Below are 19,017 nucleotides of genomic sequence, written 5' to 3' on the forward strand. Positions count from 1 at the left end.
AATTGTAATAAAGAACTGTTTAGTGACAAAGGTTTCAGCTTTGTTGAACAGAGAACAAGATGTCACAAATTAGACCACAACATCAAGAACAGCTAATATGAACAGAGGCTTCAGGAGCAGCTGGTGCTCAGACAGCCAGTCACAGAGTTTCTAAGACTCTTTCATTCGCATTCACCTCATGTTCATATCAGAGAAGCAGTATTGCCCCATCAGTATGAGAATAAATGACAAAATACTAAAGTTGTATTTATTGTATTTATTTTGCATCAGAGTTTATTTTACAAGGCACAGTTGGAATTCTTGAACAATATATTATTGAATTAAACACAGTTATTTCATACTGATGTCATTATGACAAATGAAATATAAATATACAAACAGCATTTTAAAATCTCCCTTTTTCATTTCGAGATGAGAGTGGACACAAAACTTGGAAATCATTTAAGGACCAATGGGATGAATGTTAGTAAATGGATTAAATGTTAACAATCTGGGTAACCATGAGTGAAAAAGAGGACACATTCTGCCATTGTGTTCTTGCACGTGTTGACATTTTACACCTAATGGAAATTAGTGGAACAAGCATGGTGGTTTTTCTACAGACAATAATAAGGAAGGTAAGTGCAACCACTGCTTTGTACTTAACACAACTCTCAGCTTTGTGAGTTCTTCCTCATGTTATTATCATTGACCTAAAGGGAGATTTCAGGACCTAGAATAAGGATACAATCTATGAACTGTATCCCATTTGCTAAACACTGACGTTGAGGTAAGCTCTGCTTATCTATACAATTCTTTGGCACAATAATTTCCCTGAACACATTGGAGTTGTTTAGCGGAACGTATCTAAGATGAACTGAGCTGTTGCATTCTTACATGCTAAAAGAATACTGAAGATCAAAATGGCATAATATGGCTTTACACAATATTGTATGGTAAAGTGTGTGAAGCAACATCAGAAAACTATGTAGCATAAATGAACCAGAATTCTGTCATACATGTTTTTGCCTTTATTCTGAGATTTGTACATCAACAGAAAAAAATAGTGTAGAAGTATTTGATGATTACTGTAAAAAGCTTTGAAGCCATTGGTTTATGAGGTGAATGTGAGGGGGGTGTTTCAGTAAGCGCTTATCTTGGTTCATGTGATATAAACCAGAGCTATTTACTGCATAATAAAACAACCATTAAAATATTCTCCTTCCTCCTGATGCAGATGGAAAACTCAACATAGTTTAAACGGATGCATCCCTTTATATCAGTGCATGAACAATGATGTTTGAAATCCTGGAGGGGGCAGTCTACATCCATGTTCAACTAAGTGTAAATCCAGAGATTTGAAACTCCAAGAGGGAGAGAGCACAGTAAAAGAAAATGGGAAAATGAAGAAGGATGGGGAAGTTCATATAAAAATAATTTGTCCAAATAATGATACTTGTTCAATCCTGTTTATTAGGGGAGGAGTTCCCTCTCAGTGCTGATGCGTATTTGAATCCAGGTCAATACGATTTAGTATAAAAAGTTTTACAATCTGCATTCTCTCATCCTAGATTGAGAATCACACACACAAACACACATTCACACAAGCATACACATACACACGCACACACACATGCCCACATACCCACAATACTACAAGAAAATATAATAAAAGCAAAAAGATTCTTCACAGAGGAAATGCACAGACATACTGTGGAAATGGACAATCTTAGATTCCATTTCATGCTATAGTCGATATGCATAGAATAAGAATACAAATAAAACAATAAAGCTTTACTTAAGGTACCCAAAATCAACATCTTATGTTGATTTTAGACTTAGCTCGTAAAAATTCCTGTGACGTGTAGAATAAATGAGTATTTTAGGTTTGAAATATGAGAAACAAAAGTACACAAAAGACAGGCCTTGAATTCATGGCAAACCCAACAAACAGTTGTTATGTATGTGACAGAGCTGAGAGTACAGGACATGGTTGTCTTCATACACATCCCATACCATCATTGTAATGGAAAGCCAAATGGCTGGACGCAAAAGTAGCAAGCAACACAACCCCATAATCTAGCTCTTTTACACATTAAAAATAAAAAACCTCATCATGATCTGAATCCCAACTTGAGATCCACACGTGAAACTAGAAGTTTTGTGCAATTCTTTCAATATAATTTACACGAAAGTCTGAGTTACACACATGGATCTCATATTAGGATTCATCTGTATAGGTGTAGGAGACTATAACAACAGTCCAATCATAACAAATATTGTCAGGGTCCACTGTGGACAGGTGCTGGGAAAGAGCTAGGGTCACACTGTAGTTTCACTCTTCCACATACTTTTCATGCCCACAGAGCTCTGGGAATGGTCCGTGCCACTTGTGTCCAACTCCAGCTCTATCACAGAGCTCTTGAGGGTGCCGTTAGGGGCAACCCCTGGCACAGTGGTAGTAATGCTGTTCAGAGGGTAGGAGCTGCGCTTAGCTTCACGCTCTGCAGCCGCTGCCAGTTTCAGATTGTCTCGGCTGGCGCTGCGCCTATTACCTTGCATAGCCACCCTGCTGGCCACAGAGGGGAGCAGAGGGAAGGGCTTACGGCTGCCGCTGCTGCCCCCGTCACTTCCCTCTGAGGGGCTGGTAGCCACTGTCTCCCCCACTCTCCTACCATTACAGTTGGTTATCGGGCTGACATGGCTCTCAGAGTGGCTGTGATGTACGCTGCCGTTCTCACTAGTGGCCTGTTTGTGGGCTGGATGGGCAGCGTTGTGCTGCTCTATACCTGTAGGTCCCAGTGCTCCCATACTGCCCCCTCCCCCACCAGCCCTCATGACTTTGAGACGGTAGTGACCTCTGCCTTCACCTCGGTGGTGATACTGGCTGCTCCCTTGTTTAGTTCTGCCACTGACCTTCCTCCTCTGAGGCTGGACAGGGGCTATGGTGGGCAGCAGGTTGTTAGCTTGCTTGTTGTTATTGTCCGTACTGGTGCTGGTGTTGATGCCTGCTGGGGCATGAGTGGTATTGTTGGTATTGTCTTGTGCCACCTGCAGCAGGTTGGTAAGCTTACAGGGCCCAGGGCCCACACTGCTGATCCCACTGGGGGTGGAGGAGGACCTGGCTGATGAGGAGTTGTGGGGATCCCCTGGAGGATGGCAGCCAATGAAGATCTGGGATCCCTTTTCAGAGGTGGTCTGCATCCCACTAACAGTGGTGCAGGTGTGCGTGTAGGCTGGCATAGGCTGGGAGCGGCAATACCCTGGGCAGCAGCCCAGCCAGGAGGCCTGCACATCCAGGCGTCGAAAGCAGTGGTGCACCACCAGGAACACCCCCAACACGGTGGCAGCTACCCCATAGAGACAGCTAAACAACAGGCTGCTGTGCCCTGTCAGCCACATGGCCATGGCTCCACAGCCCCACAGGGCCAGGAACAGGAAGTGGGTGGCCACCAGCACCAGGAACTGCACCTTCAGGGAGTACTGGTCCTCTGGGGTCAACGCAGCGTGCATGGTCCCCACCACAGAGTCTGTTGACATGAGACTAGTGCTTCTACCCAGGGCTGGCTGGCTCTCAGGCACAGGGGAGGACAGTGAGGATCCTGGGCACTCTTTGGACACCCGCTGCCTCAGGCGAAACACAGTGCACAGGAAATAGATCCAGGTGACCAATACCGCCAAGCCTGCGGGGACAAAGAAGGCCCCCAAACTGGGCTGCCACACCAACCAGCAGCTGGAAAATACCACAAAAAAGTCAGCAAGGTCATAGCAAAAGAAGGATTCCTCTGTATATTCAAAATCTCATAAAAAATGTCAAATTCAGCTCTTGAATAAGCACTAAACCAAAATATACTGTGTCAAGGGCCAATGGGTCAACGGTAAAATGAGAAGCACTCACTAAGGGCTGTTGGCCCCATAGTTGTTGACGTTGACAGCTGCAGTGATGCCACATATGATGAGAGGAACACCACCAGCTATTAGATAGAACCTGTATTCAGGAAAGATACAAATTAGAGGGATCAAACAAAATTTGATGAAAAAGAAAGTAAGATTAAATGACAGTGAACTTATTTAGATGTGAAGTATCATGTGCCAGACACAATATTGGAAACAACAACTAAACCCAAGGACTGTATGACAAATTACATTTCAGTTTCTGTTTATTCTGTATGAGATTTAGCGGCTTTGCTCCTTTGTTGTTTTATCCCAGCAAGCATACATTTCACAGCTGTAGTGATCCCTAGGCTAGCTGTCTGTGATCTCTTGAGCTGAACTGAGCTGTTAGTTGGGCAGCTGCGCTAGCTGATAAAGTGTAACAAAGGGCAACAGGTTGCTGGGGGGGTTGTGATTTATCACAGGGCCAGGCGTCATTTAAGGGCTGACCCCATGCGGCGGTGGGCGACAGAGGGGTTTGGGAAAGCCACAGAGATCAACAGTACAGTACATGATCACAGCCAGGGATCACCAGGGCAGAGGGGGAAAAGGGGGAGGAGGAGGGGAGGGGGGCAGTAATGAGGGGACAGTGCGCCCCCTCCATCACCCTGGCCAGATTTACGATATTCTCCTCAACCTCTGTTATCCCAGGCTCGTACATTCCTCTCCTCCCCCGCTCTAGGTTCAGCACTCTGCATCTGTCACTGCTGCTCTTTTGTGCCTTAGCAGTAGTCTACTGTTTTTCCCTCCAAGGCTTTCTAAAACAGAAGATCCTTGGTTCTAAACACAATGGTGGTCTTTGATATGACACAGTTAGGGTGTCCGTTCACATGAATACAGTCATTTAAAATAGCACCCCACAATGAGCTCCCAACTCAACCATTGACCTGTTTGACAATAACTCACAACCTTCTCATATAAAAGTTGACTCTGTCTCACCCTGATGACATCACTGACCTGAGCATAGGCCGCTGAGTAGGTGGAACAGGAGACTCTCCCTCTGGTTGCCGTGGCATCCTCCAGACAGCCTCTTTGTAGAGGACTCTAGCACTGACCCCGATCCACAGCAGAGTAGACAAGGAGGAGTAGTGGAGAGCGATGCCCACCTGACACAAATCACACAGGGTCATACACACAGCCTACACACACCACATGTAGAGAGCATGAGCTGGGTCTGAGAGGAGAGGGACTTACTGCCTGGCACACCATTGGATAGCTGGTCAGGGTGATGCCTCCTGCGTAGACAGCTGTGGTCATAGCGACGTGGAAGCAGGTATTGAGTAACGTGTGCCAGCTCTTTCTGGATATGTTTATAGAACTGCAGGAGGAAGAAAACAAAGAAGAGCATTAGATGGACATAAAGACACTGTGGGGTAGGTCAGATAGCAGACACACACACACACACACACACACACACACACACACACACACACACACACACACACACACACACACACACACACACACACACACACACGGTACCTGTGGTGTATTATGTGTGTGATGATGATGGTGAAGAGGCAGAGGAGGAGGATTGCAGTACAGGTATAGACCACAGGGTGGAGTACCCTCACTGACATGGGTGGGGAGTGAGGGAAGTCAGGAACCTCCTAGGAAAAAGATAACTATTAATATCTTTGCAATGACCGCACTGTGGGGCTTGGTATAAAATCTTGAGACCTTGAGAAAATAACATGAATATTCATCCAGTGCAGTCAATTTTTCTTTAGATATATTAGGATCCCCATTAGCTGACGCCAATAGCGACAGCTAGTCTTACTGGGGTCCAACACTTAACTCATTCCAGGGTTTGTCTTTATCAAAACTATGAAATAACACATATGGAATCATGTAGTAACCAAAAAAGTGTTAAACAAATCAAAATATATTTTATATTTGAGATTCTTCAAAGTAGGCACCCTTTGCCTTGATGACAGCTTTGCACACTCTTGCCATTCTCTCAACCATCTTCATGAGGTAGTCACCTGGAATGCATTTCAATTAACAGGTGTGCCTTGTTAAAAGTTAATTTGTGGAATTTCTTTCCTTCTTAATGCGTTTGAGCCAATCAGTTTTTTTGTGACAAGGTAGGGGTGGTATACAGAAGATAGACCTATTTGGTAAAAGATCAAGTCCATATTATGGCAAGAACAGCTCAAATAAGCAAAGAGAAACGACAGTCAATCATTACTTTAAGACATGAAGGTCAGTCAATCTGGAAAATTGAAAGTGCAGTCGCAAAAACCATCAAGCGCTATGATGAAACTGGCTCTCATGAGGACCGCCACAGCAAAGGAAGACCCAGAGGTACCTCTGCTGCAGAGGATAAGTTCATTAGAGTTACCAGCCTCAGAAATTGCAGCCCAAATAAATGCTTCACAGAGTTCAAGTAACAGACACATCTCAACATCAACTGTTCAGAGGAGATTGCGTGAATCAGGCCTTCATGGTCGAATTGCTGCAAAGAAATCACTACTAAAGGACACCAATAATAAGAAGACTTGCTTGGACCAAGAAACACGTGCAATGGACATTAGACCTGTGGAAATCTGTCCTGTGGTCTGATGAGTCCAAATTTGAGATTTTTGGATCCAACCGCCGTGACTTATGCAAATAGTCTGGGTAGCCATTTGATTAGATGTTCAGGAGTCTTATGGCTTGGGGGTAGAAGCTGTTGAGAAGCCTAGACTTGGCGCTCCGGTACCACTTGCCAATGCGATAGCAGAGAGAACAGTCTATGACTACGGTGGCTGTAGTCTTTGACAATTTTTAGGACCTTTCTCTGACACCGCCTGGTATAGAGATCCTGGATGGCAGGAAGCTTGGCCCCAGTGATGTACTGGGCCATACGCACTACCCTCTGCAGTGACTTGCGGTCGGAGGCCGAGTAGTTGCCATACCAGGCAGTGATGCAACCAGTCAGGATGCTCTCGATGGTGCAGCTGTAGAACCTTTTGAGGATCTGAGGACCCATGCCAAATATTTTCTGTCTCCTTAGGGGGAATAGGTTTTGTCGTGCCCTCTTCACGACTGTCTTGGCGTGCTTGGACCATGTTAGTTTGTTGGTGATGTGGACACCAAGCTCTCAACCTGCTCCACTACAGCCCTGTGGATGAGAATGGGGGCGTGCTCGGTCCACTTCTTTTTCTGTAGTCCACAATCATCTCCTTTGTCTTGATCACGTTGAGGGAGAGGTTGTTGTCCTGGCACCACACGGCCAATGGGTACGGATACAGCTTTAGAACAAAGTTCTACAGTATCAGTAAACATGTGATCAATACATGTGGATGATTGTGTTCCTGTAGTGTCTGTAAACACCCTGGTAGGTTGATTAATAACCTGAACCAGATTACAGGAAATGGTTACAGTGAGAAGCTTCCTCTTGAGCAGACAGCTTGATGAAAATCAGTCAATATTCAGGTCCCCAAGAAAGTAGACCTCTCTGTTTACATCACATACCCTATCAAGCATTTCACCCAAACATTTTAGATACTGACTGTTAGCACTTGGTGGCCTATAGCAACACCCCAAAAGAAAAGGCTTTAGATGTGCCAGGTGAACCTGCAACCACAACACTTCAATAACACTTGAAATAAGATCTTCTCTAAGCATTACAGGGATATGGCTCTGAATATATACAGCAACACCTCACCCATAAGCATTCCTGTCTCTTCTATAGATGTTATATCCTTGTATTGCTAATGCTGTATCATCAAATGAATTATCTAAGTGAGTCTCAGAAATTGCTAATATATGAATGTTATCTGATGTTAGCACGTTATTGATTTCATTAACTTTATTTCTAAGGCTACATATATTAATATGGACTATGTTCATCCCTTTCCTGGGTAGCTTATCAGAGATAGACATAATATGGAAAAGAGCAAACAAAGCAAGAGAAAAAAAAATACATTCAGCAGTCCATTAATCAGTTTGTGTGTGTAAGTGTGTGTGTGTGTGTGTGTGCGCAGCAGGGTTGAAGATACAAACCCATAGGCTTGGCTCTCTCATCCCTTCTTGGTTTTTGGGAGGGAGGGTGGACAATGAGCCTGTCATAGCGGATGTAAGCAATGTCCGCACGCGCTCTGGCAGCTTTCATGGCTGGGATAAGTTCTTTCCTCTTCTGGCGCACAGCTTCAGGATAGTCCTCGTTGAGCAAGATATACGTTCCTCTCAAGTTCTTGGCTCTTTCCAGAACAGCTACCTTGTCCTTGAACCTCAGGAACTTGACTAATATTGGCCTGGGCCTGTCACCTGGGCTGGTGGTGGGTTTTCCAGTCCTGTGAGCGCGCTCAAACCTCAATCATCCTGTGGTCCATCTTCTGTTTCTCCAAGTTCATTTCCCTCACTTTGTCCTTAGACGCCGTCCAGGTCTCATGTGGAGATTCTGCAATTCCGTACACAACAATGTTGTTCTGCCTTGATTGTCCCTCAAGATAATTTGATTTCTCCATCATTGTTATCATGGATTCACATACAGAACTGATGTCCTCTCTCACTGACTTACAAATTGCTGTCATCTTGCCGTTCTTCTATATAAATTCATCGAGCTGACCCTGGGAGAACTGCAAACTGTTCTTCAGGTCCTGGACCTCTCTGGTCAGGTCGTCCATTATTTTATTAGTTGACTCCACCAGTATTTGGACACAACACTTGAAGCTATTTTCTTGTTGTTGTAACAACTGTTTGTAGAACTATTTTTGTTTGATTAAAAGATCCTTCACATGTGATAGAGAGACACCACTGTCCTCAATGGTACTCCCGCCAGCTTTGGTCTTTGTCATGGTAGCAACGTAGGTTACGCTGTTACTCCTTGCCGTTCCAGACAGGGCAGGTCGAAGGGAATATTGGAAACAACAACAACAAACAGCAGGGATCTAGATAACCACAAGCCCGGGCCAATCCGCGGTCCCAGCCACAATGGCTATCCACGTCGCAGGCTGCGTTCAAGCCCTCAAGAAAACGCCACTAGCTTGGTAGGCAGCTAGCTAGCTGCTACGCCAAGCAGCTCCTTAGACCCGGCATTGGTCGGTAAGATCACTGGACAGATAGTAGAGGTCCTGAACTGAAGCCAACCACATTGTGGGATCTAGCTAGTAACCAAACTTTTTCAATAGACTTTCAAAACTTTCCAAAACAACAAACCGAGCTCTCCCTCATTCCGCGTTCAACAGGAAGTGACGTGTTGTGCAGTGCGTGTTGTGCAGAGTCATCATTACATTACATCCACCATGTGTCTCTGAGAGTGGGTGAGTGATCCTAGGATGTGCTCTCGCCCTACCTGCAGCACGGCGTAGTTGCTGAGCACAGAGCAGCGCAGGGTGGAGGTGGCAGAGTCAGCGTGGGCCAGTAGGCAGCCCTCCAGGCTCCACCCCCCCTGCTGTTGCTGCAGGGCCTGCAGGCTCCAGTGGGCCGCCACCGGGTCACTTCCCGGGATCGAGTGGCGCAGGGACACCAAGATGGGCTCTGAGTGGTTCCACATACTGCACCCGTCTGCAACACAAAGGAGGAGATGACCATCTCTATCACTGTCACCAGCTCATACATTTGTATTATGTAATATCTTAAAATAACCAGGTTTGACCCGTCTCTGTAAATTTGTTGAATTGTGTAATAAAAGTGTAATAGCTGCTCCCTCACCTAGGCCTACGTAGATGACAGGGCTGTTGACACTGTGTCTGCGGGCGTGCTCTCCAGGACCGCTGGAGTTCCCTGAGAAAGGGAAGAACCTCCCTGTACGGAACGCCACAAACTGGAGCTTACAGTCTGACGGGGCGTCCGGGGGGAACAGAGAGGCAGGGAGGACCACAGAGGCCAGGGCTACAGCATTCTAGAGGGAGGGAGGGACAGAGAAATAGAGAGACAGAGCGAGAGAGCGAGAACGAGAGCGAGAGCGAGAGAGAGAGAGAGAGAGAGAGAGAGAGAGAGAGAGAGAGAGAGCGAGAGCGAGAGAGAGAGAGAGAGAGGGATTTTCTCCCTCTTCCATGTCAGCTGTTGTAAATGACTGTGCTACATGCGGATCCATGCCATCTCCAGTATGTCAAGCCCTGAGGTGTGTTCCCTCTAATGAGAACCGTACGCACTGTCTGCCATTGTACCACAGACACACAACCACAGTCCTGTTTGTGGGTGAGGTTGGGTTCAGGTCTGGGTGAGGGAGACAGAGACATTGCTTACCTTCATGGGGAAGTTGTTTATGGAGGTGTTGTGGGTGCCCGTGGTACAGCGGAAGCGGAGCTGCTGTTCGTGGGTGGGCTCTGCCCCCTCCATCCCAAGGTTGCCTAACAAGGTCTCCCGGCGTTGGTAAGCTGTGCAGCTCATGCCAGTGAAGTGTGCCGGACGGATAAGATGGGCCTCCATTACAATGTTCCTGGAGAGCTATAGGGGAAAAACAATGCAGATTACATTTAGGACTGTTAGGTAAAAATAATATAGAACCTAAAAACATGTTCAAATGGAACAGTTTTTGTACCATGGAGAGGTCCTGGGCATGGCTGTGGAGCTGGGGCCAGGCCAGAGTCTCCAGAGAGTGGACTATGGAGCTGCAGGCTTTCTTCTCTCTCTGGGCATGGGTCAGGATCTGATTATCCACCTGCATCAGGTTACTGCCAATCTCCACCAGCACCACTGACAGCTGACACACACATACACACAGGTAAAGACATGAAAAAACAAGCATTAAAAATACAGGCATTCGCATAAACACAGGGGGCAGAAAGAAACGTAATCACGAACGTAAGGTAATCATGAATATTCAAGTCAAAAAGTCCCTATCAACTATTTCCAATTCAAGACAATGCAGACACAAAATAAAACCCATAAAACATGCTTTGAGGGTTTATAGATCTCATCGGTCCACCTCTCGCAGTGGTCGGACATATTCCATGAATTTCTCCATCATCTGGGCCACGTACATCACGTCCATGGTGTCAGTGAAACCGGATGCCTCCAGAGTGTATATGCGCACCTGATGTGCCAGAGTAACCGCATTAGAGGTATTGATTGGCATCTGGAAAAAGAGAGAAGTATGATTATTTTAAAGCAAATAACTCATATGTTTTGTTACTTTTACACATTTACCTTTCAGGCAACAACTATTTAAATATTACTACCATAAGTATGTATCATACTTTGATTTCATAGGTAGTGGGCTAAATGAATTTGGGACAGCCCAAGCACAACCCCTGGCACTGACCAGGATGAAGGTGTGTAGGACCCGCGTGATGTTGTTGGTGTAGAGACAGTTGTCGTAGTCTCCCTCCTCCCAGCTCCCTGAGCGGTCACAGTATCGTGATGCCTGCTTCTGCTCCACAGCGCCACCCATGGACAGGGATGGGTAGCGCAGCTGCAGACAGTACTGGTAGGAGGTGATACCTGCCAGGGTTCTGGGCCACCTAGAAAAAAACACCAAGGGAGGAGGATGCAGCATGTTTTAATCAGAAGGACTGTTATTATTGTGGATTTTGTTTCTGGAGAGGGGAATTATTGTTTTCTTCCTTACTTGAACTCTCCCCGGTTGTTAGTGACTCTTTCCTCCGGACAGAAGGAGGCGCTGTTCTCCAGCACCACTATCTCCACGCTGCGGGAGGTGTTGCCCCGCCCAGTGGCCACCACACACTCCCACTCTCCACTGGCCTCCACATGCACGTTGGACAGGATGAGCTCACTGCAACGAGGAGACAGCACATTAGTCACTGCCATCACACATACACAGACAGCACACTACACAACATGTCCTATCAGCAGAAACTAAACAAACAGTGTTGTTTTTTTCGTCAATTTGTGTGAACCAAACACTGGCCAAACATATTACTAAATCAAAAACATATTTCACTTAGACCTTATACTGAAAACATGAAAATAAGACATAATTGAGGAGTACAATGAAAGGTAAGAAGACAGTGCTGGGAACGACAAATATACCAGTGGACCCCTCAGTACTGTAACATTACCTGGTGATGAAGGTGCAGTCATGAACCACGCTGGCCTCTAGACTGACGCCCTGTTCAGGGTCAGAGGTCACCAGCTGGCCGTTGTGGCGCCAGTGCAGCGCAGTGATTTTGTCCACCAGGGCGGTGGTGCAGTGGAAGGGCAGCCGGTCCCCCTTGAAGACCACCTGGCGCTGGGAGGGTAGGAGAGACAGGGTGTGCAGCTCCAGAGGCCCGTCTGAGTGAGGAGAATAACACAGCACAGCCAGGAGAAGGGAAGGCAGATGAGACCATAACAAATCACTCTAGGTTACTTCTGTTGCTCTCTCATTACACAACCTCAGCTAAATATTTCAGATGAAGCCATTATGAGCCTGCTTTTTTAGGAATATTGGATGCAGACAGCCACAATTCATAAAGGCTGACCGCAGAGGAAGCACAACAAAGCTAGCTGGCGCACTTGGAAAGACAGCCCACTGAGTGGAAGAGGAAAAACAATAGAAAACAGGTAATTGGAGATAGCAAAACATTGGTCTTTTGCGTTTTTATTGCGCTTCTTATGTGTTTCTACTTGCTCACTCACAGCTTATTACTTTTCACAAACACATTTTAGTCATTTAGCAGACGCTCTTATCCAGAGCGACTTACAGTTAGTGAGTGCATACATTTTCATACTGGCCCCCCGTGGGAAACAAACCCACAACCCTGGCGTTGCAAGCGCCATGCTCTACCAACTGAGCTACAGGGGACACCTACCTAACAGATTAGGGACATCTCATAATATCAGCATGAGAAAACGATTACTCTGTCATTCATATTGTCAAGTTTTCATACTATTTGAGGGGTGATAGTGGTGAACCACCGCATTCATATGCATTCAATTTCCTGTCACACACTCACCACAGCTCAGCTGACTTTCCCTCAGTTCACGCAGGAGCTTTCCATGGAGGTTCCTGGGATAGGCACAGATGGTCTCGTCCCCCAGCCAGGCTGTACTGGTGCGAAAGTAACCCGGCACCCAGCGCAGCCCACAGTCACATGACAGAAAGTCAGAGTTAAAGTTCCTGGTGAGAAAAAGCAGGGAATTTTACAACACCATTCATCAAGGGAGATTACACTGAGGAGCGGGTCACTTTCCCTCTAACGGCATGTTGCCCAACAGTTCAGATCTATTCTCTGGTGGTCCATTATAGGATCAACATGTCAGATGTGACAAAAGGCTGTCCATTGCTTGAACTAAGCCTATTGGGAGAAAAATGTGATCAGATTGCCTAGATTGCATTTATATCGCTTACGAAGATTATGCAAACATCTGTCTGGAGCAAACAGTGAAAAAGGTGATGACAGTTAGGAGCAGTGAACAGTACTCACACAAGCTTAAGAGAGGGGATCTCCTGGAAGACCCCCGGGTCCAAGGTAGATAAGATGTTCCCAGAGAGGTTCCTAACAGGAGAAAACAGACAGATGTGTAATCATGATCACTGTACTAGGTACCCACAATACTACACTAGGATGTGTTGCTTTATGGTCAGTCATTTAGGCTGCTTACAGTTTGGTGAGGTTGGTGAGTCCCTGGAACATGTCTGGAGTCAAGCAGCCAATGCGGTTGTTGGACAGGTCACTAGGAGAGATAACAAGGACAGTGAGAGCACAGCGGTGAATAATGATAATTTTTTAAATACAAAATAGAATGACAAAGCTGTAAAACATTATCCTATATATAAACCATCAACTTAATGAATACCATTGGTGTTTAAATGAGGGTTACAGCATGAAATATCCTTCATATATATTTTGTACAAACCTTTATTTATTTGACTATGTCAATATGTATTTGTTGTCAATGTTTTGTTGTCAAACTGATGGCTATTGTGAAAAAAGTAATTAGTTGGAAGAGTTGCAAAGTTCATTGAAAATAATGCCATTGCACATTAGGTACTTTCTTCATTAAAAAAGTTATTCAAGTATAAATTACCAAAATTACTTAAGATTCCGGTAACTTTGGTAAATTACCGGTACCTTTGCAACCCTAATCTTGACACTCTGCATGTTGTTTTTGTGATCTCATTGGGAACAACTGGCTTCTCCAGCACATTGGCCAATAGACTTCCGCTTCTTATTTTAATTTGTTTACAATAACAAAGTCTTATCCAAAGTGGGTTTCTTGGCCTGTAGGCACATCTTTCACAATTTCCATTCATTCAACTAGCCAGTGTGTAACACAGCAGGATAAGGAATTTGAATTTTGCAACACTCTCGTGACCTGTGAATCTTCCTTATCGACATAGACCATAGAGCCTCTTGTAAAGCCTTATCACCAAAGAAGGAGCAAATGCACTCTGCAGCCCCTGCATGCTGTGTCTGCATGGTATAAGGACAGTGTCAGAGTGAGCCTTGTTCCACTGTCCCCCTGACAAAACCCAGCAGAGAGCTGTCGAGAGTGTGTCTTTATCTCTCCCTGTTTGTTTTGAAAAGCCCCAGACCTTGCAGGGAAAACACAAGCAGTTCAGGGAGGGGAAAAGAGAGTCATGCAGCGCAGGGCAGAGGACCAGAGCCGATTGTCCAAACACACAATGAGTGAGCTACGAGCGACCGCAAACTGCTGCCCTGTCACATCCAATGACGTGTGAGGAGCCTCTGCGTGGCCCTGAGGTTTCCATGGCGGCAGAGCAGGGCACTAGACATGTCATCCCAGGCCCCACAGAGATCAGCACAGACCAGCACATACACTTAGCACAGTCATCCACAACACATCTCTGAGCCAGCCAGGCTTTTACATACAGTTTTATGTGTCATAAAATGTTGTGACTATGTGTGCTGGTTTTGAAAATACTCAATACAGAGCCATGCAGGGAAACCGTGGCAACTAAACCCACTATTTATATACGTAATATGACTGTTTACAGTGCACAAGATATAATGAAAACAGAGCTGATACTGTATGCACTTACAGCTTCCGAAGTTTAGATAAACTTTGGAAGGCTCCAGGCATGATGGTGCTGATGAGGTTGCTCCTGAGGTCCCTGGGGGGAGAGAGAAAGAGAAATTAAAATAATATAAGACATTAGACTGCATGTCAATGAGGAGACCTAGGGCCTTGCACAGAACTAGTTGAAACATTGGCCCATAACATCCCCAAACTAAGGCTTGAGGGCAATCACCAGGGTTTCATTAAAACATATTCATTTCTGAGTAAATACAGTATGAACAGTGAATAGCTGGATACAATATTCAGCCTGGATCAGCAATACAGAGGTTTCTTTCAAATGACTGGGAGTGGATACATATGCTCCAACCATGGCCCCACCAGTGGGACACAGCAGGATATTTCTGCATTCAGATGGTTTGGAAATCTTACCCCAACAGCCACCTGGACTTGGGTCTAGCAAGGATGCCAATACTTGACCAAAGAAAATATTGCTGGAATCAAAGAGGAGTGCATACACTTTCGGTACTCTTTGAAAACAACTCTTCCCAAGATAAAGTTACTCTGGCTATTGCCAAACCATAAATATGAATTTCTACCTTTGAAGATCTAATTTCATACTACCCGTCACATTTCACCCCACCCTCTTGCCGTGCCTTGCTCAGCCATGCCCATGTGTTAAACCACTCAACCACATACCCTTCTCCATCCGCAGTCAGACCTGCCGGAGAATTAACCTCTGAAACTCAGGGAAGCTCTTTATTGGCCAGGTGGGAATAGCAAGGTTGGAGGAGGTCATCAGACAAAGGGTTGTAGGCAGGACAGGGCTGACATGTGAAGGCAATGTGATCCTTGTTCCTACAGCATGAAAAACGCCTGCTCCCCAAGGAACAGTCACAGAGGAGGATTTCCTTACAGAAGCTCCCAGACATCAACACCAACGTTTAGGGAGGAAGCAGTCCACCCCCCCCCAATTCCAATCCTTCCCAGCATGCCATTGTGGTAGCCAGAAACTTCAGGGACTTTCTGCTCCACTATCCCACAATGCATTATCTCAGATCTATTTTCCTAACCACACCGCATCACACCATTTAAAATGTTAGCCCCCCCCAAACCTCAGACATCTCCTCGCCCACTCTTGTCCTCCGTCCAAGAGATGAGCTATTTTGATCAAATCAGGGCAGATTCATTCTGAGAATGGTTTCCAGTAATTACGAGAGAGAGAGAGAGAGAGAGAGAGAGAGAGAGAGAGAGAGAGAGAGAGAGAGAGAGAGAGAGAGAGAGAGAGAGAGAGAGAGAGAGAGAGAGAGAGAGAGAGAGAGAGAGAGAGAGAGAGAGAGAGAGAGAGAGAGAGAGAGAGAGAGAGAGAGAGAGAGAGAGAGAGTAGCATGGCTACAATACCTTGAGATACAGGCAGGGTGTTTATTGGTCAGGATCAGTTTTGGTCAGGACTATCCGGGGCCATCATCACTCATATCAGAATGACAGTATATACAGTAACATAATGATAGAGCTGATCTAATGTAGTGTTGTCCTGGCTGAGACTGAGTGGACCAGAGACGGATGTGTCTATCTGAAAGCAGTAAGACAGACAGGCTTGGACAAAGCTGACCAGATTTTTCAGCACAGTATGCCAGTCCACTGGCAGAACACTTAGCAACAACTTCACAGCTTTTTACAGAGGTGGAAGTTTATCCTGACCAGAGAGCTCACAGAACTACGCTACCTTGCCATATCTGTTAGGTACAGTGGGGAAAAAAAGTATTTAGTCAGCCACTATTTGTGCAAGTTCTCCAACTTAAAAAGATGAGAGAGGCCTGTAATTTTCATCATAGGTACACGTCAACTATGAAAGACAAATTGAGAATTTTTTTCTCCAGAAAATCACATTGTAGGATTTTTAATGAATTTATTTGCAAATTATGGTGGAAAATAAGTATTTGGTCACCTACAAACAAGCAAGATTTCTGGCTCTCACAGACCTGTAACTTCTTCTTTAAGAGGCTCCTCTGTCCTCCACTCGTTACCTGTATTAATGGCATCTGTTTGAACTTGTTATCAGTATAAAAGACACCTGTCCACAACCTCAAACAGTCACACTCCAAACTCCACTATGGCCAAGACCAAAGAGCTGACAAAGGACACCAGAAACAAAATTGTAGACCTGCACCAGGCTGGGAAGACTGAATCTGCAATAGGTAAGCAGCTTGGTTTGAAGAAATCAACTGTGGGAGCAATTATTAGGAAATGGAAGACATACAAGACCACTGATAATCTCCCTCGAACTGGGGCTCAACGCAAGATCTCACCCCGTAGGGTCAAAATGATCACAAGAACGGTGAGCAAAAATCCCAGAACCACACGGGGGGACCTAGTGAATGACCTGCAGAGAGCTGGGACCAAAGTAACAAAGCCTACCATCAGTAACACACTACGCCGCCAGGGACTCAAATCCTGCAGTGCAAGACGTGTCCGCCTGCTTAAGCCAGTACATGTCCAGGCCTGTCTGAAGTTTGCTAGAGTGCATTTGGATGATCCAGAAGAGGATTGGGAGAATGTCATATGGTCAGATGAACCCAAAATAGAACTTTTTGGTAAAAACTCAACTCGTCGTGTTTGGAGGACAAAGAATGCTGAGTTGCATCCAAAGAACACCATACCTACTGTGAAGTATGGGGGTGGAAACATCATGCTTTGGGGCTGTTTTTCTGCAAAGGGACCAGGACGACTGATCCGTGTAAAGGAACGAATGAATGGGGCCATGTATCGTGAGATTTTGAGTGAAAACCTCCTTCCATCAGCAAGGGCATTGAAGATGAAACGTGGCTGGGTCTTTCAGCATGACAATGATCCCAAACACACCGCCCGGGCAATGAAGGAGTGGCTTCGTAAGAAGCATTTCAAGGTCCTGGAGTGGCCTAGCCAGTCTCCTGATCTCAACCCCATAGAAAATCTTTGGAGGGAGTTGAAAGTCTGTGTTGCCCAGCGACAGCCCCAAAACATCACTGCTCTAAAGGAGATCTGCATGGAGGAATGGGCCAAAATACCAGCAACAGTGTGTGAAAACCTTGTGAAGACTTACAGAAAACGTTTGACCTGTGTCATTGCCAACAAAGGGTATATAACAAAGTATTGAGAAACTTTTGTTATTGACCAAATACTTATTTTCCACCATAATTTGCAAATAAATTCATTAAAAATCCTACAATGTGATTTTCTGGATTATTTTTTCTCATTTTGTCTGTCATAGTTGACGTGTACCTATGATGAAAATTACAGGCCTCTCTCATCTTTTTAAGTGATGAATAAATACTTTTTTTCCCCACTGTATGTGCTTCAACGCTGACCTGCAAACCATAGTCAGCACATGTATGGAGAGAGAGAGAGAGAGGGAGAGAGAGGGCAAGAAATCGCTTGCATTAAGAAAATGTCTGAGTGTGTGAGAGTGCAAATTACAATATGTTTGTCTGTCTGTGTGTGTGTGTGTGTGTGCGTGCGTGCATACGTGTGTGTGTGTTTGTATGTGTGTGTATGTTAGTGTGTGTGCGTATGAGTGTGTGTGTGAGAGAGAGAGAGAGAGAGAGAGAGTTAGTCAGAAGCCGCGTTGGAGCTGTTAAGCAGGGCGGGGAGAACAATGCTACTGTTTCCAGCCTGGCGTGTCCCGGGGCTCATTAGCACCGTGATGAAAGGTGGGGCTGCCCACCACTTCCTCCCTCATGGTGACTACTGTGTCTCAGACTCACACTTACTGTACTACACAAACACACACGCAATCTGTGCACAATAGACCACAGGAGGCTGCTGAGGGGAGGACGGCTCATAATAATGGATTGAACGGCGTGAATGGAATGGCATCAAACACATGAAAACCATGTGTTTGATGTATTTGATAACATTCCACTTTTTCCGCTCCAGACATTACCACGAGCCCGTCCTCCCCAATTAAGATGCCACCAACCTCCTGTGACTTAGACATAGCCTACACTTTTCCTCGTAAACACACACACATACTTACATTACATTGATACACCAAGAACCACAGAATATACCCAGCAAACCAAAATTGGTTCTGTGAAAGTTCCCAGAACATTCGTTAGGTCGTGGTCAATGTTCTCATAACACTAAATCTGTCCAGTCGTACTGATGATTATAGAATGTTTGTATATAACATTCGCCTGATGTTACAAGAACATTCCTAGAACACATTTAATCTGTTCTTTAAAGGTTCCCAGAATGTTTCTTTAGGTTGTG

The 19,017-nt window shown here is 45.4% G+C and overlaps 1 protein-coding gene across 5 annotated transcripts in view; it reads right to left on the reverse strand.

Moving 5' to 3' along the window:
* Positions 1–241: 241 nt before the first annotated feature.
* Positions 242–19,017, reverse strand: part of LOC121530891 (adhesion G protein-coupled receptor A2) — a 59,975-nt gene continuing 41,199 nt past the window's right edge. For 4 of the 5 annotated variants that reach the window (XM_041836234.2, XM_041836235.2, XM_041836233.2 and 1 more), the window contains 17 exons: positions 14,792–14,863; positions 13,390–13,461; positions 13,212–13,283; positions 12,741–12,904; positions 11,865–12,078; positions 11,414–11,578; positions 11,108–11,306; positions 10,772–10,921; positions 10,385–10,546; positions 10,090–10,290; positions 9,553–9,742; positions 9,194–9,405; positions 5,395–5,522; positions 5,107–5,230; positions 4,852–5,018; positions 3,878–3,967; positions 242–3,712 (listed from right to left, as the gene is read on the reverse strand). In XM_041836234.2, coding sequence (XP_041692168.1) covers positions 2,302–3,712; positions 3,878–3,967; positions 4,852–5,018; positions 5,107–5,230; positions 5,395–5,522; positions 9,194–9,405; positions 9,553–9,742; positions 10,090–10,290; positions 10,385–10,546; positions 10,772–10,921; positions 11,108–11,306; positions 11,414–11,578; positions 11,865–12,078; positions 12,741–12,904; positions 13,212–13,283; positions 13,390–13,461; positions 14,792–14,863 — 3,793 coding nt within the window. In that variant the 3' untranslated portion in view covers positions 242–2,301. The remainder of the gene's footprint in view (positions 3,713–3,877; positions 3,968–4,851; positions 5,019–5,106; positions 5,231–5,394; positions 5,523–9,193; positions 9,406–9,552; positions 9,743–10,089; positions 10,291–10,384; positions 10,547–10,771; positions 10,922–11,107; positions 11,307–11,413; positions 11,579–11,864; positions 12,079–12,740; positions 12,905–13,211; positions 13,284–13,389; positions 13,462–14,791; positions 14,864–19,017) is intronic. The other variant, XM_041836236.2, reaches the window with a different exon arrangement.

This window comes from Coregonus clupeaformis, chromosome 18, assembly GCF_020615455.1.
Source record: "Coregonus clupeaformis isolate EN_2021a chromosome 18, ASM2061545v1, whole genome shotgun sequence".
Taxonomy (NCBI): domain Eukaryota; kingdom Metazoa; phylum Chordata; class Actinopteri; order Salmoniformes; family Salmonidae; genus Coregonus; species Coregonus clupeaformis.